The sequence below is a fragment of the Anser brachyrhynchus genome, assembly GCF_964034855.1.
Source record: "Anser brachyrhynchus genome assembly, chromosome: 6".
Classification (NCBI taxonomy): Eukaryota; Metazoa; Chordata; class Aves; order Anseriformes; family Anatidae; genus Anser; species Anser brachyrhynchus.
The window spans coordinates 44,719,588-44,744,513 of NC_137700.1; the positions used below are offsets into that span (position 1 = coordinate 44,719,588).

Below are 24,926 nucleotides of genomic sequence, written 5' to 3' on the forward strand. Positions count from 1 at the left end.
TGCTTGTAATGCCTGCACAAACACTCATGCCCCTAAAACAAGAGTTCTCGCATCGTCACTTTAGTTGGATGGCTTTCAGCGTGCAGAATCAATAGTAACTGTAAGTAGATGTTAGAAACGCGTGAATTGCATCCAGATGTGAACAAAAGTCAGGGTGTTGTAGGGAAGGCTGGTGAAACGTGTGTTTCTCCTGGAGGTAAAAGTAAGCTTCTGTTGGAAAGCAAAGCGTGTCGAATGAGGCATTTCTTGGTACGCAGGAGGTGGAAGAGCACCGCAGGAGGTGGAAGAGCACCGAGGCGAAATCCTCTCACAGCGCCGCGCCCGTACAGGAGGCAGCGTCGGGCTGGGGCACGGCTGCGGCTCCGAGGGGACGGCACCGTGGAGCACGGCCCTGCAGCACGGCCTGGGCAGGTCTCGCGCCTCCCCGCGCACCTCATGTCTGTGGGGTGGGCAGCGCTGAGGCACAGAAACTGGAAGCCTCCCGGGTGGGAGGGGGCGGCTGCTCCTGCCGGCTCCGGGCAGCTCTGTGCCCCTTGCCTGCGGGCCAGACGTCCTGGGGGGGGGAGCAGTCGAGGAAAGAGCAGAACCCTCCGTGCTCTCTGCCCCAAAACAGGCTTGGCAGGGAGACTGGGCAGGGAAGGGTTTCTCAGGAAGGCTGCTGCTGTAGCCTTCAGAGCCGCTTCCAGTGTGAACAAAAGGGAGCGGAGGCCGGCGGCGGGCAGCAGCGGTGACACGCGGCCGCTGGGAGCTGGCTGCTGGCCGCGGAGCTCGGGGCTCGCTGCAGCGAGGGCCCCTTTCGAGCAGAGGCGCCGACCCCTGCCCCAAGAGGGGGTGCTGGCCTGGCCTCGAGGGCTACCCAGGCTGAGCTGCGGGCGGCCGAGGGCGTCAGGCTGCCGCTCGTCCTCCCCTCGGGGGTCAGCGTGAGCCCGGAGCTGCCCGACTGAGGGGATGGGGGCACCCTGGCCCCAGCCCCCCTCGTGTCCTTCACGGAAACTTGTTGTCCGTCGCGCGCTGAGGCTGACCCACGTGCCGTGTCCCCGCCAGGCGCCGGGTCGTGGGGCGGGAGGTGGGGGCTGCCTGCGCCCCGACAGGCTGCGGGCAGCGGCTGGAGCAGGGCTCTGGGAGCAGGGCTCCGGGAGCAGGGGAGGCCGGGCTTGCGTCCACCTGCGGAGCGGGGGAAGGTTCCTCTTGTGCTGTTCTCTGAGGCGGCTGAACTGGACGGTTTCAGTGCACGAAATAACCAAAATTTATAGCCAGAGCTTCAGAAGTGGTACTGCTCCCAGTTGTTTTATTAACTGTGCTGACATCTTTGGCGGTACAAAGTGTGCTTGCTCGCTTGGTTGTCGTTTGAAAGACACCTACGTTCTTGATTGTCTCTGTTTAAAAAGAAAAAATAAATCTTAGAACAAAATTATGTTCCAAACTTTGCAGTTTCAGCAGTTCAATCCTCTCGACTCACTAGCAGTCCGACGTGGAGCTCCCCGGTCTGGTGTTCAGACTCTGCTCTTGCTTTCTTACTTTTTGAGTGATGGGAAGGGCCTTCTCGTGTTAGGGTCCAGGTAACGCACTTAGCCTTTTGGTTTCAGTTGGAGAAGAACAGTGACTTGGTACCAGAATCAGATTAATTCCTCTTTGTGTAATTTATGTAAGCCTAGTTTTAAACTTCAGAGTCTTCACAGAAGTGAGGTGAGAGAGTCTGCAGTGGCTGAGAGAAGGAGGATGGAGCTGGTGGATCAGAGCTAGCGTAAGTGGGATCCACGCTCCCCATCCTCCAGCGACCTGCTGAAACAGCCCCCGCTTGGTGTCTGTGCCCTCGGGTGGTGTGTGAGCATCGGTAACGCTGCTCTCTGCTGATGCGTCTGGGCAGGAGAGATGTTCTCGTGCGTGCCTGGTAACGGGGGGTGGTATTTTAGCATCTTTCTTCAGCAAAGCGGTGCAGCCTGAGGCTGGGGCTGGGAAAGGTGCTGTCTGCCCCAGCACCGGGGTGGAGGGAGGAGGCCCCTCTTGGTCTGCGAACCAGTAGCATTGATTTTTAAGGTCAGGATGTGTGATCAAGGGATACCTTAACCTCCTCTTCAGTGCCCTTCTGGGTAGTGGTTGCCAAAGTCTTGCAAGAGATCCCTCTGTTGTTTGAGGAAGGGTCGGCTCCTTCCTGGGAATTACAAGGGAAGTGACGGCTGGCGAGGGTCAGTGGGGATCGTGGCAGCCTGAACTAGAGCTCTAAAGCTTGTCTTTGGTCTGTGACCGTTCTCCGTCTGGTTGTGGCTCATCCATACGGCACTGCACAGTTACGAGAAATGCTGAGGCAGTTTATTGATGATCTCCACAGCGGGATCTCTGGAAGGCCAAGACAGCGAGCGCTGCCCGTTTTGAGGCAGTGTTTCAGGGCAGGTGTCTGGCGAAGTGCTGCGTTAGCACAGTATTTCTAATTGTCAGGCTAAGACCATAAATTCTTGTGCAGAAACCCGGAGACGTGAAGCATGGTTATGAGCTCTGGTGTTTCAGAGGATTTGCTTATGCCAGTGTCTGGGCAAGATACGGTATCTAGGCTTTGATAGCCTGTAGTGGAACCGGGCATTGACCAAGAGTGCAGCATCATGCTTAATCCTGCTCTTCTGAAGCGGGAGTATGTTTCTTATTTTAACAACTAGTCAGGTATGCAGAAGACCCGGGGAGAACAGAGCTGTGTACTGGTGAACCTGTGGCTTGAAAGTGTGAGATATGCAACAAAACCAAGCTGTTCAGGTTTTGAAGGAGAAGCTGAAAATCAGCCACGCAAGTGCAGCGTGAGGAAAGGAACTTTAACAGCTCCCAGAGGGCTTGCATAATCGGTATCGCAGGCTTCCCCGTGGCTTTACCGGCCTGCTGATAAAATAAACTGCTTTGCCTGATAAAACTTAAAACTTCTTAGAGCAAAACTCCTTTTCTATGTAAACAGTATGTGGAAAAAGATATTGATGTCCATGCCTTCTCTGGCAAAGCAGCAGGACACCTTTCCTGAATTTCAAACGCTATTATTTGTTTCAGCAGCAGAATCGGTTGCCTTGCCCTAAAAGAGAAAACGTTGCATTATCAGCGTGTCGACGTTGCGTGTTTCCTAAGGAACCAGCACGCTTGTTATGCAGTCTTCCCGAGAAGCACCTGTCAAACACCCTGACTCTTTGTCTCTTTCCCTCCCTCTCGTCCTGTTTTTAGGTCTGGGTTGTTTTGTCTTCCATCCTCCCTCCCAAAGCAAGAGGAGCCTCCTGCCAGCGCCTGCACTAATGGGGTTCCTGACGGCGGAGATCCTGCGCAGGGCGAGACGGAGCCGCAGCCCGCCGCTGGAAAGCCTCCCAAAGGCAGCGGTGACGAGCAAGTGCCCCCGCTCCTGCCCCCGCCGCCGCCCGGCAGCCTCCCTCCCTACCCGCCCTACTTCGAGGGAGCTCCCTTTCCTCGCCCGCTGTGGCTGCGGCACTCGTACAACCAGTGGGTTCCTCAGCCGCCACCACGGACTATAAAGAGGACGAGGAGGCGTTTGTCACGGAACAGAGACCCGGGAAGGCTTATCATGAGCACGATCAGGCTGCGGCCCAGGCAGGTGCTTTGTGAGAAGTGTAAGAACACTCTGAACCCCGAGGATGAAAACACGGCTAGGCAGAATGCTAAAACAAGGAGGAAGCTAAACATTCAGGACAAAGAGCAGAAAAAGCACAGCGACTCTGACTACACGGAGAAAAGGAACAAAAGAGAAAAGAGAGAGGACGACAAATTTTCTGGGGAGCTAGTGCATCGAACACCGGTTATAAAAATATCCTACAGTACTCCACAAGGAAAAGGCGAAGTTGTAAAAATCCCTTCCCGGGTTCACGGCTCAGTCAAACCGTTCTGCCCGGAGCGAGTACTGCAGAACGGAGAGGAGGACCAAGAGGAGATCAGAGACTCCGAACGATGTCGAGAAACCAAATGTTTAATGGACAAGTCAGCAGGCAGCCAGCTTGCTTCCATTCCAAAACTGAAGCTCACGCGGCCGGTGCATTCCAATGCGGATGTTCCACCTCCAAAGATAAGGCTGAAGCCCCATCGCATAAATGATGGTCAGAGCGTTTCAATTTATAAAGCAGAACTTATCGATGAAATCAATGTCCTTCAGAACAGCAGGGAGACCAACCCTGCTGCGTTTTACAACGATGAGTCCACAGACAGGGGTTTAGCTGAGATCTCTTCAGGGAGTTCAGGTGAAGATGACGACTTTAAAAGGTTTCCCCAAGGTAAAGATGGACACGATAACTTGGCTTTCCTTATGAATTATCGGAAAAGAAAAGCAGATTCTTCTAGTTTATCGGTGTGTAGTAACGACAGTCTAGATGAATCCAAGTCTTCTAGTTCAGAAGTAACATCACCAGAAATGTGTGACTTTTTACCTGGTGATGATGCATCTGTCTCTTCATCTTCAAAAGATGAGCGTAAAATTGTGCCGCCGTTAACAGTTAGACTACATACCCAAAGCGTGTCTAAATGCGTCACCGAAGATGGAAGAACTGTTTCAGTGGGGGATATTGTTTGGGGTAAAATTCATGGATTTCCATGGTGGCCGGCACGTGTTCTTGACATAAACCTTAGCCAGAAGGAAAACGGGGAGCCTTCGTGGCGAGAAGCGAAAGTATCATGGTTTGGTTCTCCAACGACTTCATTCTTATCTGTTTCAAAACTCTCCCCTTTCTCTGAGTTTTTCAAACTGAGATTTAATCGCAAGAAGAAAGGGATGTATCGGAAAGCTATCACAGAAGCTGCGAAGGCAGTAGAGCATCTGACTCCAGAAATAAGAGATCTCTTAACACAGTTTGAAACATAACTTTGTCGCCAGTATCAGGTGAGTGCTTGCTGGACTAATGCTACCCATGGAAAAAACTTCCGTGTGTTTTTTAACCAACATTCCACCGTTTGCGTTTATTTTTCCATTAAAAAAAAGAAGTCGGCAGTTATTAAACTTAAAAGCCTGGGTGTGAGGTGGTGGTGGCAATTTCAGAGGTGATGAGAGCCGTTAGCTCCAAAACTTTGGGATGACCGCGGGAATTGGAGCCACTGATCTCGGAGGGGAGTACAAAGCAACTGGCACTGTGAGGAAGCAAGCCTTGCTTGCTCAGAGAGCTAATAATATTGTAGTAACGTGTTAGAGCTGTTTACAGTTAGGATGTGGTGAGTATCGATGATAATTCACTTGCGATAGAACTAATCCCGTGTGGTGGGAGGACTGACAGCTTCTAGGCTGTGTTTTGAGCTGTACCAAGCAGTTACCACAACAGTTACGTGCTCTTGGAGGCCCTTCGCTCTCCTTGCATTTACTGCTCCCCCTGTGGTATTTATTTCTTACGAAGGCATTATCTTTGACTCATCAAAGTGATTGTGCTATAAGCTGTCTCTGATGGGGGAATGCTATTTGCAGCAGCCGTTTGGCTTGTGTCTGAAATGTTGGTGCGTTGGTGGGGACTGGCCTGGGTCATCAAATGCAGTTCCTCTGGTCCTCGCCTGCAGCCTCTTTGAGGACCTGAAGTGGGAACTGGTTCTTTGTAACGCCTCCATATTTTGCTTCTACTCATTGCGAGCGCAGGGTGGGACGGGACTCCTTGTCAATAAAATAAAAATTGCCCAGGATGAAAATTTGGTGCCTATAAAAGCAGGACGTGGTATGACTGGGAATGGGGTCACCACGTGTAACGTTAGTCGATGCTGCCTTCTGTGCTGCCCTTAGTGAGGTGCGTGGGGAAAATACCATCGGCTGGAGTAAGGTCCAGAATTGTTTTGTGACCTTCCAGCTGTCATTACCTAGATAAAGCCTCATCTGTGATACTACTAAACAAGGGAATGGATTAACTTTTTATCTGAAAACCATAGCTAATTAGGAAGAGTCTCGTCAAAGGTCTAGCTTCACGTAGCCTCCTGTGGAGGGTTTTTGTCAGTTCACTCTGTTGTTCCATAAGCTTTTCCCTAAGTTTTCTCTCTCGTGCCAGAAGGGCTGTGTGCACAAGCCAGAGCTGCTCCTGCCATCGACTGTTTTGCTTCTCTGTGTCGAAGCGATTGCAGTGCAGTGGGACTACAATGGCCAGTGCTCTCCTAATCCTGACCGGGGGGGGAAGGACTTTCTGTACCCTCTGCTGTGGGGCTTCACCGTTTGCTTGAAAGTGACGGACTTGCTTTGACTGCGTTATTCCATCGCAGCAAGCTTGGCTGGAGCATGTAATGAGAGCGTGGCACGTTCCTCTTGTGGGCTCAGGGGCTCTGGACAACTGGACGCTCAGGCAAGTACAAGTGTATAACTGCAGCAGCATTTAAGCTTCATCCTTGATCTTGCCTCTTCAAATGCTGCTTAACTCTGGCTAAAGGCTTTATTATATTGAGAGTATTTGGATTGGACCCAAATTCGTATTAGCTAGATCAGGAATATAAATAAACCTGACGCCCAGAATATGCTGTCCTTGTCAACCGAAGAAAAATGGTCAAAATCCACGTCTCCTTTCTGAACTCCGATTTAAAGGAGCAGCAGAGCTTTGTCTGTCTTCTGAACTGACCTCGCCGGATTTGTGCGTGCGCTGTGGGACCACTCCAGCGGGGTGGATGTTGTCGCTGTTGCTGACAGCTTTCATAGAATCATAGAATCATAGAATATCCTGAGTTGGAAGGGACCCTTAAGGATCATCAAGTCCAACTCTTGATACCGCACAGGTCTACCCAAAAGTTCAGACCATGTGACTAAGTGCACAGTCCAATCTCTTCTTAAATTCAGACAGGCTTGGTGCAGTGACCACTTCCCTGGGGAGCCTGTTCCAGTGTGCAACCACCCTCTCTGTGAAGAACCCCCTCCTGATGTCGAGCCTAAATTTCCCCTGCCTCAGCTTAACCCCGTTCCCGCGGGTCCTGTCACTGGTGTTAATGGAGAAAAGGTCTCCTGCCTCTCGACACCCCCTTACGAGGAAGTTGTAGACTGTGATGAGCTCTCCCCTCAGCCTCCTCTTCTCCAGGCTGAACAGGCCCAGTGACCTCAGCCGCTCCTCACTCGTCTTCCCCTCCAGGCCTTTCACCATCTTCGTAGCCCTCCTCTGGACACTCTCCAACAGTTTCATGTCCTTTTTGTACTGTGGTGCCCAGAACTGCACACAGTACTCGAGGTGAGGCCGCACCAGCGCAGAGTAGAGCGGGACAATCACCTCCCTTGACCTACTAGCAATGCCGTGCTTGATGCACCCCAGGACACGGTTGGCCCTCCTGGCCGCCAGGGCACACTGCTGGCTCATATTCAACTTGCTGTCTACCACGACCCCCAGATCCCTCTCTTCTAGGCTGCTCTCCAGCGTCTCATCGCCCAGTCTGTACGTGCAGCCAGGGTTTCCCCGTCCCAGGTGCAGGACCCCGGCACTTGCTCTTATTGGCTCTCAGCTTTCTGCCTGGATAATGCTTTGCTGCTGTGAGCTCCGGTGGGCTGCCGTGCCACATCTGCTGGCTGCTGGGGAGAAAAAGGGGCAGGGTGAAGCGGCACCTGATGCTTCCGATCAGATCGCCCATGCCAGTCAGCCCATGCAGAGTGGGAAAACCTTCGACTTTTTTGCTCCTTTTGGCTGCGACCTGGAGGTTGAAATGAGGATGCTTGCCCGGTGACACGTTAACCTAAGGAAAACACTGCCCGTTCCTACCAGCGGGACCACTGCCGACGTGGTGCTAGCGGTGGTGCAGGATGAAAGACTGACGAGCAAGGCCCCGAGGAGGAAAGGAAGCACTTGCTCCAGAGGAGACGTGGGTTATGGCAGGCACGGTCGTGCCTGACCTGTAGGCACAGAGCAGAAGGGATAGAACAGGCCTGTAAAGTGAGGGAAAGAAGGTGGTACTGAGAATAGTGAGGAAACGATGGGACGGGCTGGGTTAGGCCAGCCCCTGCCTTCCCCCTGTACTCTGCAGCCAAACCTCACCGTGCACATATGGCTATACAGACATATTTAATACGTATTGCTGCTTCCTTGGCCTCCTTCGTCGGCTTTCTGAGGGTGGTTTTCTGCCTTGCTCGTGTCTGAGCTGCCAGCCCAGTCTGCCTGCCTGGAAATTACATGATAATTGGATAAACAACTGCATGCACTCAGAAGAAAACTAGAAAAGCAGAACAGAACCACTTCCCATCTTCCACATGTGTCATGTTTACTCAGTTTTCCTGTTAGACCAGCGAGCCTGGTGTCTCGGTACGTCACCGACATAGCAACTCATTGTTTCGGAGCCTTGCCCTGTATCTAGTGCTCTGCCATCAGGAGGACTGAATGTTGGTGCTTTCCTCAGGTGTTCCTAGGGTAGAACTGAGATGTTTCTACTGGTTGCTAACGGACTGTTCTTTCCCGAAGGGTGTAACTTAAGTTGTTGCTAATGTTTCCAATTTCTTAGTCCTAGGACTAGGACATTGGACATCTGAGCGACAATTAAATGTGTTTCCAGGAGCAGGCATCTGACTGGCAGTATTGAACCTTGCCACTGTAAAATCCATCATGCTGCGACTTCACCAGCAACTGCGCGAGGGCTCGTCCTTGGGAGCAAACGAGGAGCAGGAGTCCAGGAGATGCGTTCAGCACCTGCGCTGTGCTAGTGCTGCTCGTGGTCATCGTAGGCATGGCAGAATTTTGTGACTGCTGGCACTGTGTTGTGCATCTTTCTGTCCTCTGGCACGTGATGTTGTTCTGCAAATTGTGTAGGGTAACCGCTGGAAAAATGTACAAACAATTCAGGTCCATTTGTGAGTGCGTATAAACCTGGAAGTGACTGGATTTTAAAAACAACGCTTGTTTTGGGTTGGAAAAGCTGGCATGATCATCTTGTGTGTTTTATTATTCTGCCCTTATTCTTTGGCAAGGAACATACTTTATTAAAAGCCTGCCATTAACTGACTAGTAAAACAAGGTTTCTGGGAGAACAGCAGGCAGACCAGCAGCTTGTAAAAGTCACGTTCAGAAGACACTCTGAATGTGTGTTTAGAGTATAGCCAGGAGAAAAATGCCCACTGAGCGCGTTCTCGTGCTGCCTTGTAGCTTCTACTTCATATCTCATGTACAGAGCGCCCCCGTGCATGGCTGCCCCAGGTGTGATGCTCCCTGTGCTCAGAGACGCCTTCGGCTCGTGGCCGAACGCTTGGTTGAGTTCCTGCCTGGTGTCAGAGTGCCTGGTGTTAGCTCCTCTGCTCGCGCGGTGACTGCAGGCCTTTGCTGGTGACAGCAGTGGCCGTGACCAGGCCTGAGCCCTCGGGCGGTGTCGGGACAGCAGGCGGTGGCGCCTGCCCTCCGAGCCCGGCCCGCTGCCAGGTCCCCGCGGTGCGTCGGGGCTGTGCTCCTGGGGGGGCACGGTGCGGGCCTGGTCCCGCCTGGTGGCTGCCTCAATGCGAAGCACCACGAGAGTGGTTCCCCGGGAGCACAAAGGGTGTCTGCTTCGTCTGTCCTAGGGAGAGCCCTTAGGTGCCGGCTGGGCTCCCAGCGAGGCTGAGCTGCTCTCGGCGAGGCTCACACCTCGCAGCGCTGCTGTGGGCTCTGCGTTTCGCGTGGCTCGGGTACAACCAGGCGGGGTGACAAGGCCGTGCTCGCCATGCCGGTGTGTGCTTCAGCCCCTGTCCCGTGGGCACCTTCCCGAGGCAGCCTCCTTCTCAGGAGGCGAACAGGGCACGCACGGGATCTCCACGAGATCCCTGGCCTTTTGGGGGAGGCTGCAGCCCCGTCCCCCTGAGCAGCGGCAGTGGAAGCCCTGGGGAGGATGTTCCAGGTTCGGGTCTGACCCTGCTTCCATGGCCACCCCGGGCCCTCAGCAGCAGCGTAGTGCCGGGGAGGAAGCTGCTGGGGCAGGAGCTGCTGGTTCTGCTGGGCCCGGTGCCCGGCAGGCCCCAGAGAGGCTCTGCTGACAACAGCCAGGGGCTCTGGAAATGCGACGGGTAGCTCGTCTGTGGGCTACTGAACTGGTTATTTCTGAGAGTCGAGCTCTCCGTAATCACACTCTGGAATATTGCTTGGAAGAAAATGAAGGCCAGAAGAAACTGAGGCCAAAATACGGGGGGTTGCTGCCAGTTTCACCAGAGCCTGATCTCACCATCTGCCTGCGGTGGTACCAGGCCCCCGCTGCAGACGAGGCAGCTGCCGGTGCCGCTGCGCTCCCAGCGGTGCGGGGCACAGCCTGCTCCCCGCTCCCCCTGCACGGTCTCTCCTCTGCTCCTTTGTGCCACGTCCTGCAGGCTGCCTGCAAACAGGTGCACCTCGTGGACCCGACACGCTGCCCAGAGCTCTGCTGGTGTGCGATCTCTTTTCTGGAAGAGTTTTCCTGGTGCTTCGTGGGACGGGCGTCCTGATTGTGTCGAGCAGGTGCTGAACGGAGGCGTGGTGCTGGCGCGTGTGGCTGCGCCAGGGCTGTGAGCAAGGAGCGGGTGCGAAGCCTCTCCTGCAGCAGCTGAGGTCGCCTCGTGCTGCCTGGGAGACCTCCCTGAGCCACGGTGATGCTTTTCCTTCCAAATCGTGCTGCAAGCGGTTTTGCATCTCCCCAGGCTCTTGCGGCATCCTGCCCCGTGTCGCTGTGGTGCCATGCTCCGGACGTGGCTGGACTCTTCCGTAACCCATTTGGGCTGCGGGACTCATCTCCAGAGGTGTGGCTGTCAGAAAAGTCTTCTGAGATGGGGAGGTGTTGCCTGCTGGGTGCTGAGGGCACGTTTCTCAGCAGGCCCAGGTGTCGGACCAGCTCCAGGAGCCAGTCCCCGTGTGCTCCGGCGCTCCAGCCTGGCTGTGTGCTCTGTAGCTGGTGTTCTCTAGAGAACAGGAACGCCTGTTGTGCTATTGCATTTGCTTTCTGTTCACTTTCATGGTAAATCCATATTTAAACTTGCTGCTGCATAAACGTCAAGTTCCTTGAGCTCATGATGGCTGTTCAGAGTTGTCCTGCGCAGTCGTACACGAAACCCAGCTACTTCTGGCTTTACAACAAGCAGCCTTGCTGCCATACCAAGGCGCTGAGCTTCGTGGCTGGGGAGGTGCAGCCGGGCGGGCGCGAGCTGCGGCGTGCTGCCGCTCTGCAGGCGGAGCAGGAGCGGGGCTGCAGCCGCAGGGCAGGAGAGCCGTGCCCCCCGGCTGCCCCCCGGGAAGCCCGACGGGGGCTGGGGCGTTGGGCTGCCGCGGGGCTACGGCTCCCTGCGCATCGTGATCCTGCCGAGTGGCTTCTCCTGATGGATTGCTCTCCCGCCCTCCCTTTCGCGTTGTAAAGCTCTTCATAAAAATTGCTTGTAGAACTTGGTATGCGCCTCTGTTTGAAACAGCTTTACATTGCGTATGTTCATTTGCTTTTTCAGTCTGGAAAGTCCTTTATTCTCCCCCTTCCCTTCTTCCCCCCACCCCCTAGGCTGTGGCTGTGAAACCATTAAACTTTAAAATACTGGCTTTTTGAAGGTTTTAATTTTACTGCTATTAGCTTAATAGACCCTCGGTATCTGTCCATTTCGCCATTCATCAACAAAAGCGCACTGCTACTATGTGCAGCAGAAATCAAAGCTTATTGCATACTTGCTATATATAGTAAGCTCTAATGTAAAATTTGGAACGCTGGGTTATGACTTCACCTTCAAAGATGTTCGGGGCTTTGTATGTGCATGTAGCCAGAACTGCTTGCCAGCAGTTTATGAAGCAACGTAAATCATTCTCTTTTTCCTTTTACCCCTTCTTCTCTGCTCTGCCAGTGGCACAGAAAGGTTATGTAATTTTGTATGAAGCTGTGGCGATTGCTGTGATAGCTGAAGCTTTAAAAACACCTACCTGGTCATGTGAAATATTTCAGCCCAGAAGATGAATGCTTGAAATTTTTCTTGGCCGGGTTTCTAAATGGTTCAGTCAACTCAAACCAAGCATCCAACTTAATTACTGTTTCTCAGTCTTCCTTCAAACAGCTCGGAGTCAGCATCTGTGCATACTAATACAAAGTGGGAGAACAAGTCTAAAATAGCCCGCACTGCGTACTCGTGCACCCCGGTGCTGGGTGGTGGAGCTGCACGCCTGGCGGTGTCCTGCTGGCTTTCCTGGTTCTCAAGGCACCGTACGTTTGTGGCTGCTGCTGCCGCGTTTGGAGACCTCTAGGTCCGTGTTGCTTCTCCCTGCTCGTGACGTCTGTTGCCCCCTTCCCTCCACTCCTGCAGGCCTGTTTTTTGGAAATGCCAGCAGGCCATACGTTGTGCTATTTGTAACTGCACGCAAGCTGCACGGATGCCCAGGAATGCGATCTGCTTACGTGAGCTGTAACTTCAGCTGCCAGAGGAGATTTGTATAAACCGAAGGGCTTAACAACTCTCCTTGGGAGAACAACAAGCTGTTCTCCCGTGCTGCTGGGACCTCCGTGCCCAGCCGAAGCTGCAGGCATCCGCTTGTTGCACCAGCAGAGCATGCGGGCGAGGCGGCCGGTGAGCTCTGCAGGGGGCTGGGTGGCCTCTGCTGCTCTGCACCCAGCTGCTGCACGAGCCGGGCCTGCGGTGGGCGCGGGGCAGCGGGCGCCTTTAGCACAGCACGTGAGGAGGGCAGGGCCCGCGGAGCAGCAGGAGGAAGGCAGGGCCCACGGAGCAGCACGAGGAAGGCAGGGCCCACGGAGCAGCACGAGGAAGGCAGGGCCCACGGAGCAGCAGGAGGAAGGCAGGGCTCACGGAGCAGCAGGAGGAAGGCAGGGCCCACGGAGCAGCACGAGGAAGGCAGGGCCCACGGAGCAGCACGAGGAAGGCAGGGCTCACAGAGCAGCAGGAGGAGGGCAGGGCCCGCGGAGCAGCACGAGGAAGGCAGGGCCCACGGAGCAGCACGAGGAAGGCAGGGCTCACAGAGCAGCAGGAGGAAGGCAGGGCTCACGGAGCAGCAGGAGGAAGGCAGGGCTCAGGGAGCAGCACGAGGAAGGCAGGGCTCACAGAGCAGCAGGAGGAGGGCAGGGCCCGCGGAGCAGCACGAGGAAGGCAGGGCCCACGGAGCAGCAGGAGGAAGGCAGGGCTCACGGAGCAGCAGGAGGAAGGCAGGGCTCAGGGAGCAGCAGGAGGAAGGCAGGGCTCACGGAGCAGCAGGAGGAAGGCAGGGCTCAGGGAGCAGCACGAGGAAGGCAGGGCTCACAGAGCAGCAGGAGGAGGGCAGGGCCCGCGGAGCAGCACGAGGAAGGCAGGGCTCACGGAGCAGCAGGAGGAAGGCAGGGCCCACGGAGCAGCACGAGGAAGGCAGGGCCCACGGAGCAGCACGAGGAAGGCAGGGCCCGCGGAGCAGCAGGAGGAAGGCAGGGCTCAGGGAGCAGCAGGAGGAAGGCAGGGCCCACGGAGCAGCACGAGGAAGGCAGGGCCCACGGAGCAGCACGAGGAAGGCAGGGCCCATGGAGCAGCAGGAGGAAGGCAGGGCCCACGGAGCAGCAGGAGGAAGGCAGGGCCCACGGAGCCCCGACCCCAGCGCTGCCTCCTGGGAGGGAGGCCCTGTCTCCCCGCAGCAGAGATGCAGCTGGGTGAAGAGCCTGGGAACTTGCCTCTTAGAAAACTTACCAATAGCGCAGCTTCCTGAGAGAAGTAAAAGTGACATTTCTGGAGCCTTTCCTGAATGCCGTTTATTTACTCGTTTCTGTTGTGAACTCAGAACTGCAGCGGGACTTCCCTTTGGCAGTGAGCACGGCGAGGCTGGCCGGCGGGACCCCGGGCCCGGGGCTTGCTGGCGCATGGCTTGGGGTGGGCAGCGGGGGCGAAGGGCTTGCAGAGGTGGCCCTCCTGCCGCGCCGTGCGAGGCGCAGTAGTTCATCCTGTGCCTGTTGTAGTTACGCAGATGTGTGCAAAGTGCTGCACACCCTCGAGCTGCACCTGCAGGAAGGCTACTTTGTGCCAAGAAGGAATAAGGGGTTTCTGGAAACTTGGGGGTAAATATTGAAAAATATGCAACATGTTGTTTTTCAGCCTTGATCCACGTTTTTTGTTGGTGCTTTTTTTTCCCGGAAGTACCCATCACTGAGATCGGATTGGCGTGAAAGGGAGCGAGTGCGTGGGCTGAGGAACGGTTTCTCTTAAGTTCTCCCTAAAAAATGCTGTAGCAGCTGCATGCCTATATCCTGCAAACTAGATGAAGATGAGTTGGTGCCTGGTTTATTTGTTTTAATCTGCTTGATGGATCTGTTCCACGTTCTGTACATACCGTTAGAGAATACGTGGGCTTTGCATTAGCTAGTTTATGAACTCCTGCACATCCTGAGATTGCGTACGTCTGAAGTAGGCTGCTCGTGCCTGTCAGTGATGCCAGAGATGGTGTTCGATGCCTGAGGTCCTGGAGAGCTTGTCCTCTTCATCCCTGCAGCCCCTCTGCCCCAAGTCCCTACCCCGCAGCCAGCTGGAAAGCTCCTCGCTCCCCGGCGCGGGGGCAGCGCGGGGTGCTGCCGCGCACCAAAGGAGACGTCCGTCCAGGCCGGGAGGGCGAGGGCCGTGCCTCCTGTCCGGCTGGGCCCTGGTGCCCGCGGGCAGGCAGCAGAAAGCCCTGGGTGCTCCGCTCCCCACGGATGCAGCGTGGGCCAAAGGTCCGCGTGTGGCCCCAGGTCCGCGCGAGCGAGCGTGCCGCATCTCGCCGGAGCAGGAGGGCCATAAATTCTCCCCGGCATCTTGTGCCAAAGCCTTTCCCACATCAAGTCTGTCAGCTGCCTTGCATTAGTTATGTAATCATCTCTTTGGCTGCTGGTATGTACGTCTCTGGAAGCGAAGAGCAGGGTATTTTTTTAATGAAGGCTTTTTTTCATTAAGTTGATTAATTTCTGAAGGAACGAATGCTTTTAACCAGCGTACCAGGTCCTTTTTAATCTGCATTAGATTTTTGCTGTTGTGGGATCAAACAAACTTGTTTTCTTTATAAAACATATTTCCTGTGTGCTGTCTGCAGTTGAAGAAATGAATTGCAGCAAAATTACTGGTTTAATTTCCTTTATGAGTGATGACTTGCTTTGTTTTGATTCAAGCCAATAATCCGAGCTCATTCTTCATAGAGAAAGCAGCCCTTTCTAAAAGCAGAAAGCCCTCAAACCTGATACTGTTTCTTTGTAGAGGTGCTGGATGGTAGAGTTTGATCCTGGAACACCTGCCTGCCGGCGCGTTGGAGCCGGCCGAACCCTGATGCCCCGGGGGAAGCCCCGTGCAGCCGGCGGGAGGCAGGAGTGCTGGCTGGGAGGCCGTAACGCTCACCTGGCCTGCCGCCTTCCGCAGAAGAGACTCAAGGCACAGAAAGGAAGGACTTCCCTGAATCACGGCAAGCGCCGGGCCTCTTTGCCCTTCCCCTCAGCTCCCGCTGGTGTCAGGTTTTAGGCAGGTACAGTCGTCAGAAGCAAAGGCTGCCGGAGCTGCTCGGCACCTGTCGGAAGCCTTCTGGGCCCTCCAGCCCCCACTGGGCTGCCAGCAGGCACGAGCACTTGGTGCTCCTCACGTGCCGTCAGGGCTTCCTTCCATGTCTGGGGGAAGGCTGGTTTGGTGATGCTAAATTACAGCCTGCTGTTGCTTGCCCGCGTTACGATTAGAAAACAGGCCTCCAAAATAAGCTGCATGAGTGCAGAAGGTGAGCAGGCTCCCTGCTCCTTCGCCTCGCCACCCGCCCCGCAGGAGCCTGTGCTGCCCGGCGGGGAGCGATGCCTTGTGTGGTGCCGTGTGGCGTGACCTGGTGCCCTGGTTTTCCAGAGGAGCCCTCGGAAGGAGCTGGGATCCTTGCTGGTGGCGCAGCAGAGGACAGCCAGCAGCACCGCCGCCGCATGAGAGGCTCTGCGGGACGGCCGGGGCTCTGCCGCTGGGCAGGGCCCTCCGCGGGTGGAGGACCCTCGGCTCCATCCCGTGGGACACAGCCAGAGGGGGCTTCGACACTGCTTTCCCTGAGGTCAGGAGCTCTTGCGGTGCCATGCCCAGCACCCGCTGCTTCCCGGAGGTGGGGGATTCGGGTGCTCCCGTGCGGGGGGAGGCCGTAGGGGTGCCTGCACATGGCTGACGGGAGGCGCTGAGTCTGCCGAGCAGGGCTGCCGGCAGGGCTGCCGCGGTCAGGGTCCCTGCGCACACAGTCAGGATGCATTAATCTCAATTCAAATGTGAATAAAATCAATTCGAATAAAAAGATAAATCAGCTTTTTGCATGCTGCTGCAGCTGTTAAACCTGTATTTGTGAATGGCTTTATTCAATCCAAAACTGCATTTTTTTTTTAATTATGACTAAGCTCTTGGCTTCAGCAGAGCTTTCTTGGCTTTCCTTTTGTCATACAGTGTAGCACGCAGGCTGCTAGATGATGCCAGTGTCCTGAATCAGTCAGTCTGTTGTGCACATGTCACTCATACCTGTACCAAGGCTACAGCAACGTCCAGAACACAGCGTTTAAGCTGCTACTCCATCTCGAAGCTTTTTTAGAACAGAAACCTCTGAAGTTTTGTAGAGACAAAGTGCGAAGGTGTGAATGCCTGTTGCTGCGCTGCTCCTACGGAGCGCATGCTGGAAACTCCCGGCTCTGGTCGCAGGTTACTAAGGGTAGACACCAGAGCTCGGAGGGCACCCGGAGCCCAGCCTGCTCCGGGTCCCTGCCGGGGAGCTGAGCCCCTCGCTGGGGGGCTGCTTGGCACCGTGCTTCCCTCCTCCAAGTGTTGTTGGTGTCAAATCACAGGGAGGAAGAGGCTGGCCTGGGGGCTTGCTGCTGCCTCCTGCCCAGTGGAATGTAGATGTTCTGCTCAAAGCGTTCTCCGTCTACGGGCTGCCTTGAAAGGGTCAGCTTTTTGCAAAAAGCATTTGAGGGATATTCTACCAAGTCCCGAGACCTCCCTAAAAGTTTTGGGGAGATAATAAACGTGCATATGAATTAGTTGTGTGCTCTTGAAAATCTCAGAAGGCCAGTGGATAGATTACCTCGCAGAATTAAGTGTACCATTTATTCTCTGTTACAGACTGTGGGTATTAGGGCCTGGTCTCGACACATCCCAGTCTCTTCAGAGCGGGATCATTCTGCTAAATACTGCGTTTATGGATTTAAGGATCGCAGTCCTCTGAAATACAGCTTTTAGGACAGGTGTTCATGGTGCTCTAAGTCAGCTCTTTGAAGCCTTAAATGTGTAGGCAATACTGAAAATGATTCTGGGTGCTGAGACTGCGAATTGGTGTCACTTTGGTTCCAGGCCTGCAGAGGAGGTGTTGGTGCATTCTCAGCAGTGCTGGAAATGTGATCGTCTTTCTGTGTCTGGTGTTGGCATTCTTGGTTTAATTGTGCTCTGAACTTCAAATCACAAGCCTCTATGAGGGGTTTTTAAGGGTGTTTAATCTTTCGCTTCCTAGCATTAATCCTGCTCGTTAGGAGCACAGATTTTACCCTTGTGTGTCCTGTGGTTTTGACTCAGCCAGTGCAGTTGATTTGACACGGACACGTGTTAGGACTCATCAGACTTTTGAGCTGTTTCAAACTGAATTGCATTTGAAGTATGGTGCAGTGATGCTTCTGCAGTCGAGAAGTACAAGTGTAGATCCCTGTGCCATCTTTTCTGTCACGTCTGTATCACTGAGTTGTTCCGTGTATCTCCTCTTCTGGAGGACAGATGGGTGCTCCCTTTGAACTTCCCCTCCTTAACTGACTCGCAGGGCCGGTGCAGGTACACCTTGCGTGCAGGGCTGCGCGTAAGGTAGCGCACGGAAGGGTGCAGATGAGTGCAGACGAGGACTTCTCTCATTGGAAATTTTTTCCTGTGGCAGGCACATCGCCCTCCCGCAGATGTTTCTTTGGAAGCCTGTCACCTGCCCTTACTCTCAGTGGCTGGTGTTCAGTGAGAAGGCCAAATGACCAGAGTGCCACATGTCAAGCGTGAAGTAAACTTCATCGCCTTTTGGTAGCTTTATTTTGGAGTGTGTTGGTTTGCATTTCTGAATTCAAAAAGAACATCTCCCTTGCTGTTGTTGCCTAAAGACTCACCAGATGCAGTCCAGAGCGCGTGGTTACAGCCCCTTTGGATGGCCGGGTGGGAGGGGAGCCGTGGCATCGTCCTCCTGTGTGAGACACCGGGCGTCCCCCGAGACCCGCAGTGCTGCTGTGGCATTGCTGTCCTGTGGAGCCTGGAACAAACATCCAGAGTGGAAAGGGGGCGCCTGTGGTGAGTGGGGGTGTGCGAGGGGCAGCAGGGATGTCTCGCACCGCTGGAGTCAAAGTGAAAGGGTGGTTTGGCTGCTGTGCCTCTTCACCTGAAGCACGGTTTGAGTACTGTGGCGGCAGTCAACATCTTGAGCAGCTGCAGGTACTTAGAAAAGCTTCTGTAAGGCTTGCTCTCAAGAGGGAAATAAGCCTATTTTATAGATTGAGTTTGAAAAGCGGAGGCAGGACTGAGCAGATGTTCTTCACGTGGCGCTCTGTATAGGGACTTGTGGCAGATTAACCTGCAGTACCCACCTTTAAAGACTAAACGGGCTTCAAGGCAGAGACCGAAGATCTTTATCATACTGAAACTCATATCGCGTCTCTCTTGGAGAAAATTCCCACTTTTACTTTAGATCTGTTAACGTGACGAGTTTCTTCCAAAACCGTAGCTGCTGCTGTTTCTGTGTGTTGCGCAGGCGGGAAGCAGGAGCATGCCAGGCTATGTTTAGCCGAGCCCCGGAGCGTGCCTCGCCGCTGCGATCGGTCAGTTCTGTGCCGCCTGCAGTAACCTCTCCCTCTTTCGCTTTCTTCAAGGTAACAGAAGATAAGAGCACAGCTGTTCTCCTAGAGTGTCACGAAGTCTAAACATCCTGACTTGCTCCCCAGGAGAATCTGGAGGTTGCCATGCACATGACAGGAGGACGGGTTTCCTTGTCAGATTGCACTGCTTATCATCCGTGAAAGGTGACAGGCACCTGGACGTGGAGCTAGGCGGCTCTTCTGGTGTGAGGCTGGCAGGAAAGTCTTAAGGATTCCTTAACCTAAGATGAGAATTTGACAAGTCATACGGCAATGAAGTAGGAGAACAGCAAAAACCACAACTTGGAATGTATTTATTACCTAAAAGTTAGCTATTCTTGATAAAACCCCCAAAATTATTGCTGCTGCTTTATTTTACTTACAGATTTCACAAACTTGTTAATTTTAAAGCTACCAAACTTTTACTCAATACTGTATTCTGAGAAATGTAATTGGAGCAGGACATGCAATAGAATGAAATCATTGTAGTGTCTTAAGTACAATGGACTCACTTTTGTGTCTATTAAAACTTGGAAAATGTGCAACACGTAACAATGGGGCTATCATTGCATATATTAAAGCTTTTTAATGTCATTTATTGCAGAGCTGAGAGAACTGGCGTTTTCAAGTACACCAACAAGCAATCAGCTGGTAACGTGGACGGTTGTGTGTCCTAAATGTGTGCTTTCTAAAGTCACCTGAAACAGTAGGCAGGACAGCCTTGATTTGCTTACACTGTGTGCGCAGAGGTGGGTGGTTAGCCTGACAGCACCGACTGGAAAATGAACGTTTGTGTCTACAGCATCTAGTCAGTGAGTGTAAATTAAGGCCTCTTGAACACATGCTGTTGGATAGAAGGAATCCTCATGCTCACATATTACCAGAAATGACTGTCAGTTTTTAAAGAAAATACAAAAAACAAAAACAAACCAAAAAAAACAAACAGCCTATAGCTTTTGTGTGTCTACCTTAGAATAGAAATGGTTTACAAACTAAAGTGAACTGTGGCCAAGCTTTTGAAACAATCACTCAATTTCTTCATATTTTTGAAATGTATCACTTAATTTCTTTGGATTTCTCTGGCAGTAGTCTCGCTTTCCCCTAGATTCCCCCAGTCTAGGAATTCATGATAATCTATTGCTTGCAGTGCTGGGGAGAAGAGTTCAGAGTTGCCCCTACTAGGTAAAATGCCGTCTGCGTGTGCTAGAAGATTAACTTCAAGCTGAAGGATCGTTGCACAGATTCTGCTTCCTGTTTGTTCTTAATCTGTTGCAGCAAACACTGATTAACTATTGTCAAATTCAAAGAACATAGAAGCTCGTATTTCCTGATTCATGCTTGTTCATGATGCGGTCTTTTGAACATCAGCAAGAGAGGTCAGAACTTCCCTTTTCTGTTTAACAACAACAAAGTTTAACAAGAAAAGTTAAACACCAGAAAAAAAAAAAAACAAAAAACTTTTTTCAGTCTCAATAAGAGCACACAGCCAGTCAAAGTTGTTTGTTTGCTTTAAAACAGTTGTAAGACTAGTAAAAAAAAAACACGTAAACAAAAAAAAATATGCAAACTAAAATGCATTGCTAAAACAGGACATCTGTCTCCCAAGATGAATTTTGGCCATCCCTGCAAACAAATAATTTTCCTGTTTTCCAAACATAGATGTAAAAAGACTGCAGTGTATAGAGAAGGAATGTGTTCCTGCACCTTGTGTAAAGCCTTTATGAAGCACTTGTTTACCTGGGCATCCGCTGTGCCCATCTCCAAGCAGACTGCTTTGGCAAAGATGCTCTTGTGCAGTGAGTACTCTCACTCAGGGAGAAAACAGTTTTGCCTTTCTCAGCTCCTGTCTGTCTGTCTTCAGGAATTTCTGTTTGTTTTTTTTTTTTTCCCTAGCATCTTCTTGAGCTAGGCTTAGGGTTAACTGATGGCTATGTGAGGAAGTTTCTGTATTTTGTACTCACAGAGTTCTTCATTGTACAAAGTCCCTGCCAAAATGTGTCGCAAAGCTTTTTGGCTGTAATGTTGCAGCAGTTTGCTGAAGGGAGTTACAAGTAGCCTTCTGTTCATTAAAAAAAAAAGTCAAAATGAAAATAAGCAAAGCCCCATGCTCCACGAGAAGTGCCTGTCTATTCTCTGGTGATGGGCTGCTTCTGTCCCTCTTCCTGAGTGGGAAGGCTGCTCAGTGGCCGGAGGAGTTGCCAAGATCAACAGGTGAGTACTTGCTGCTTTCATGGGAAGGCTAGCAGATGGCACCTGAGTCTCGTGGACAGGCAGAAACATCCACGAGCCGGGTGTTCAAGTCTCTGCTGGGTATGAGAGAGTCACAAATCTTCGTGCTTGGTGCCGCTGTTTTTCTCTAGCTTGTGTCAGTGCTGCAAGTGACAGGAGACGGGTTGGGAAGGTAAGATCAGGCCGTGTCCCTTCTCTGTTGCTGGTTGTAGTCCTCAGGATAGAGTTGTTTCAGAGGGGACGGCCAGATGGTGGTTTTCTGTGATCATTAGGCTCTGCAGTGGGACCTCTGGTGCATGTAACCTCTGCCAGGTGTTCGTACAGTGGAAACTGCCTGTCCTGTGCTGCAGCTGTGGTAATCACTGCCAAACGCGGGGGCTCAGGGCAGCACTTGTGCCCCACGGGGCTGGTGGGGAAGTACCCGATATCGCAGGCCAGAAACCTTCCCAGTCTTCCCCTAAAGCCTGCTGCGTCCTGCTGCTGCCCCGTCACCAAGGCACGTTTCACATCTTGCAAAGGGCAGCAGCCTCCTTGCACCTGAGCGTGTGGCATTCCTGAGATCGCTGGGCCCTTCAGAGAGCAAACAACACGTGGCTACCTGATACTCCGTGCAAGTGGAGAGGGAAAGGAAAAATGTCGGTGTTGAGCCCTCACCAGGTCCTTTGTCAGCCGCCAGAAGGACAGAACTGGTTTGTTGCCCTTTCCTGCCGGGAGGAAGGGGAGGCGCTGGGACCATCTTCCCCAGGGGACTGAGAGGTTGCATCTGGTGGCGCTTTTTTTTTCTTTCCTCTTTACCCTGGTGACGGCCAGGTGGCCTGACACGTGTCTGTATTAACGGCAGCTTAAAGGATGAAGCAGATGAGTGAAACTCGAGTACTGCAGGTGAGTCACCAGATTGTTGATCACTTTACTAAGAACTGCTACAGAGATTGTCAATAAAGACAGAAAATAGTGCTTAGGGGGCACGTGAGTGGACTGAACGTTAGTATACTTCTCTTAACCGGTGGCTCAGTTCTACAAGTGGGTTTACACACCAGCCTTAGACAATATCCCAATAAAAAGCACAACTTCAGACCTGCGTATGGAAATTGAAGAAGCTGGCTCGCTTTGCCTCACTGAAAAGATTATTCTTCAGTTTTGGCAAGGCTTAAAGTGAAAATCCAGCAGCAAATTGGCTCTTTTGCCTTGGCCATTATGCAGATAAATGACAAGAATTTTCTCAGCAAATGTAGAAGCATAAGCCAAGAGCGCACTAATGTTTCATTTCTAATCTGATTTTAAAAAGTTACTGTAGAAGTTTCTAAGTGTCATTTTTAATAACACAAAGTTTCAAATGGTTTACTTTAGTCTTTTATTCCGCCGAAGTAAAAGCTCCATTAGGCTAAAAACTAAGTGGAAATTCTCCAAAGATAGTAAGCTGTCCTTAGTATTGTGTGCAAATTGGTTTTGTGCTGCCCTTTGAACACCACTAACCAGTTCCTGTGCTCTGTGACATTATACTTTTGCGCAATTCTTAAGGCTTCCCTTCATATACTTCTAGAACTTGTACGTGGCTCGAGGAAATGGTGGGCCTTTTTCAGTCCATCTCAGCTTTTTATAGTCTCCTCTGCTCCACGCTGTGGTTTTGGAGGTTTCCTCCTGAGCACTACAGCTGTGCTTCAGCTCGAACAGCTGATTTCCTAAATGTGAGCCCTGCAGATTTAAGCTTGTTTTTCTTTTTTTTCTCCAATATTTTATTCTGACTTGAGCAAACACTAAACTTACCGGTATTTTTTTGTAATAAGGTGTTTTGCTAATATTCTGAATCTGTAGATTGCAGCTATATGTGCATAACCTACGTTCCTTTTATTTAGCCTTATGTCTCATGCATCTTGAGAAGTTTTTCAAGTCTTGAGAGTCTCCTTTACGCCCTTGGTGTAAAAAGGCTCACTCTCAGCTCACTCTGCCTGGTAGGATTCACACCTTGTCAAGGGGAAGCCGCATATTTTGTAGAACTGAAGAGTGAGTTCGGTTATTTTCTGTTCAAAACCGGCATTTTTTACCAAATTTTTTACCCTAGCTTTTCTGACTTACACGTAGTTACTTCTAATAAACTTGGTAGGTGGCCTGACTTAATAGCTTCTGGTGCTTTGTGAGATGTAGGATGACTCAGAAAATCTGCAGGTGAGGGCTGGGGACTGCAGAGATGCTGATTTGGGAAGGGAGCGCTGGTTTAGAAAATGGCAGCGTACATCTGTGTGTTCTGCCTTGGTCTCCCCAGCAACTGGCCTGCTTAATTGCCTCGGTTTGTGCCACCTCCTTTGGTAAGGAACTGGAACAGGAAGGGTCTGTCAGCCGCTCGAGCCCCGTGCCTCGTGTCCATGTAAACGCGGCCGTGCTTTGGGGTGGCAGTGCCCAGGGGCACGCTGCCTGGCGGCAGGGTCCCCTGCAGGCTGGGTTAGCTGAAGGGAAGGGAATTTGGCTGAGCCCGTGTCGGAGCTGTAGCACTTCATGGTGCACTATTTAGGTAACTTGCTGTATACTCTAATAAAGCCATCACAGCGACTTACAGAATAAAAAGCCTTGCGTTTTCGGTTCCGCTGGGGATCCTAAGCTGTAGATGGGGCTTGTCTGGTTGCCTGACAGGCTCGTACTTGGCTTACTGCCACTTTGATGCGGAAAGGCCTTTGTGCCTTGCACCTTGCGCTGCCCTGCCCTGCTGGCAGCTCCAGCTGGGAGGCTGCCGGCTGGCGATGGCCGGGAGCGCGGGGCCGCTGGGGGGGCGGTGGGAGCTCTGGTCGGGCGCCTCCCTGCCAGGCCGTGACCGGGGGCACGGAGAGCCCAGCCCTGCTGCCGCCAGGGCATCTGCGTGCCTCGCCCAGGGCCTGCCGCAGCGGGGCGGCCGCAGCAGTCGCGCAGTGCTCTGCGCCCGCGGCCTTGCTGTTGTCCCGCTGCGAGCGCCACGCGGCAGTGGGGCTGGGAACCGGGCGTGCCATGCTGCCTACGGGAAAAGCCCATGTTAGCCGTTCTTGTAGCATAAACTTCTCAGTTCCTCAGGCTGTTTGTTGACCTGAAGTAAGCATTTTGCGTAGTCTGACTGCGAATTCAACTTTTTTTGTGATGTAGTATTGAATAGGGGAAAAGAAATTTTAAAGTGAATGGGATGAAAATCTGTTTCGCAACCAACTCTGCCTTTGTCATTCATGACAGACCTGTTGAGACTGCTTTTAGGGAGAGGATTTTGCACAGTTGATTTGTGCAGCATTCCTTAAGGTCATCATTTTTGAGCATTTCACCTCACTTTTTCTCACTAAGAGAAAACTTCCTCCCCGTCTTAAACAAAGCAGAATTACAGCCACCCAGCTTTGCCCATCACGCCCCAGCTGGCTGGTTGTGATTCCGCTTTTGGTGCTTGGATGAATTTCACCTTCCTCTTCGTCCTGCACTTGTGGTGGCTAAATAAATAGCACCCGGCTAGCTGTGGAGGGGTTCAGCCATACGTGTGCCCCTGGCTGGTCAGTGCGAAGAGCCCTAAGCAGGGGAGGTCTGGAAGCCCCAGCAGCGGCAGGGCCCTGAGGCCCCCGGCTCTGCTCCACGGATGAGCAGCGGCACAGAGGCCTCGCCCCGGCAGCGCCATGGGCGTGGGTACCTCAGACCGTGAAAGGCAGAGCTTGGCTGTAATATTTTTTGTGAAAATAATCTTGTGTTGGAATCTCGACCAAAATTCTCAAACACTGCCCTAGTGCGCTTCCTTAGCGCAGCAGAGGGTTTAGAAGCCCTAAGGCAGCCATTTTGTGGTTCCTGCTGTTAACACCGTGCTCGTTGCTGCCTGTGGGCAGCTGGAGCAGGAGGGTGCTGTGGGGCCAGGCGAGGCCCCAGCTCCGGGGCTGCTGCGCACCCCAGGAGGGAGCCACCGGGAGGGCAGTGGGCTGCAGGCCGTGCCGGTGCTGCCGTCACCCTCGCGTCTGGAGGGGGCCTCTGCCAGCAGGCGGCTTGCCCGCACGCGGCGGCCTCGGGGATGCGCCCAGGCCTCTGAGACGCGCCCTTCGCCGCCGCTG

General features: G+C 52.9%; 1 protein-coding gene across 5 annotated transcripts in view; it reads left to right on the forward strand.

Annotated features, from left to right (window-relative positions):
• Positions 1-24,926, forward strand: part of PWWP2B (PWWP domain containing 2B) — an 88,415-nt gene that overhangs the window by 1,849 nt on the left and 61,640 nt on the right. For 2 of the 5 annotated variants that reach the window (XM_080596376.1, XM_080596375.1), the window contains exon 2: positions 3,196-4,849. In XM_080596376.1, coding sequence (XP_080452502.1) covers positions 3,196-4,831 — 1,636 coding nt within the window. In that variant the 3' untranslated portion in view covers positions 4,832-4,849. Of the gene's footprint in view, positions 1-3,195; positions 4,850-8,397; positions 14,913-18,675; positions 19,213-24,926 lie in introns of those variants that run through there. The other 3 variants (XM_080596374.1, XM_080596377.1, XM_080596378.1) reach the window with 3 other exon arrangements.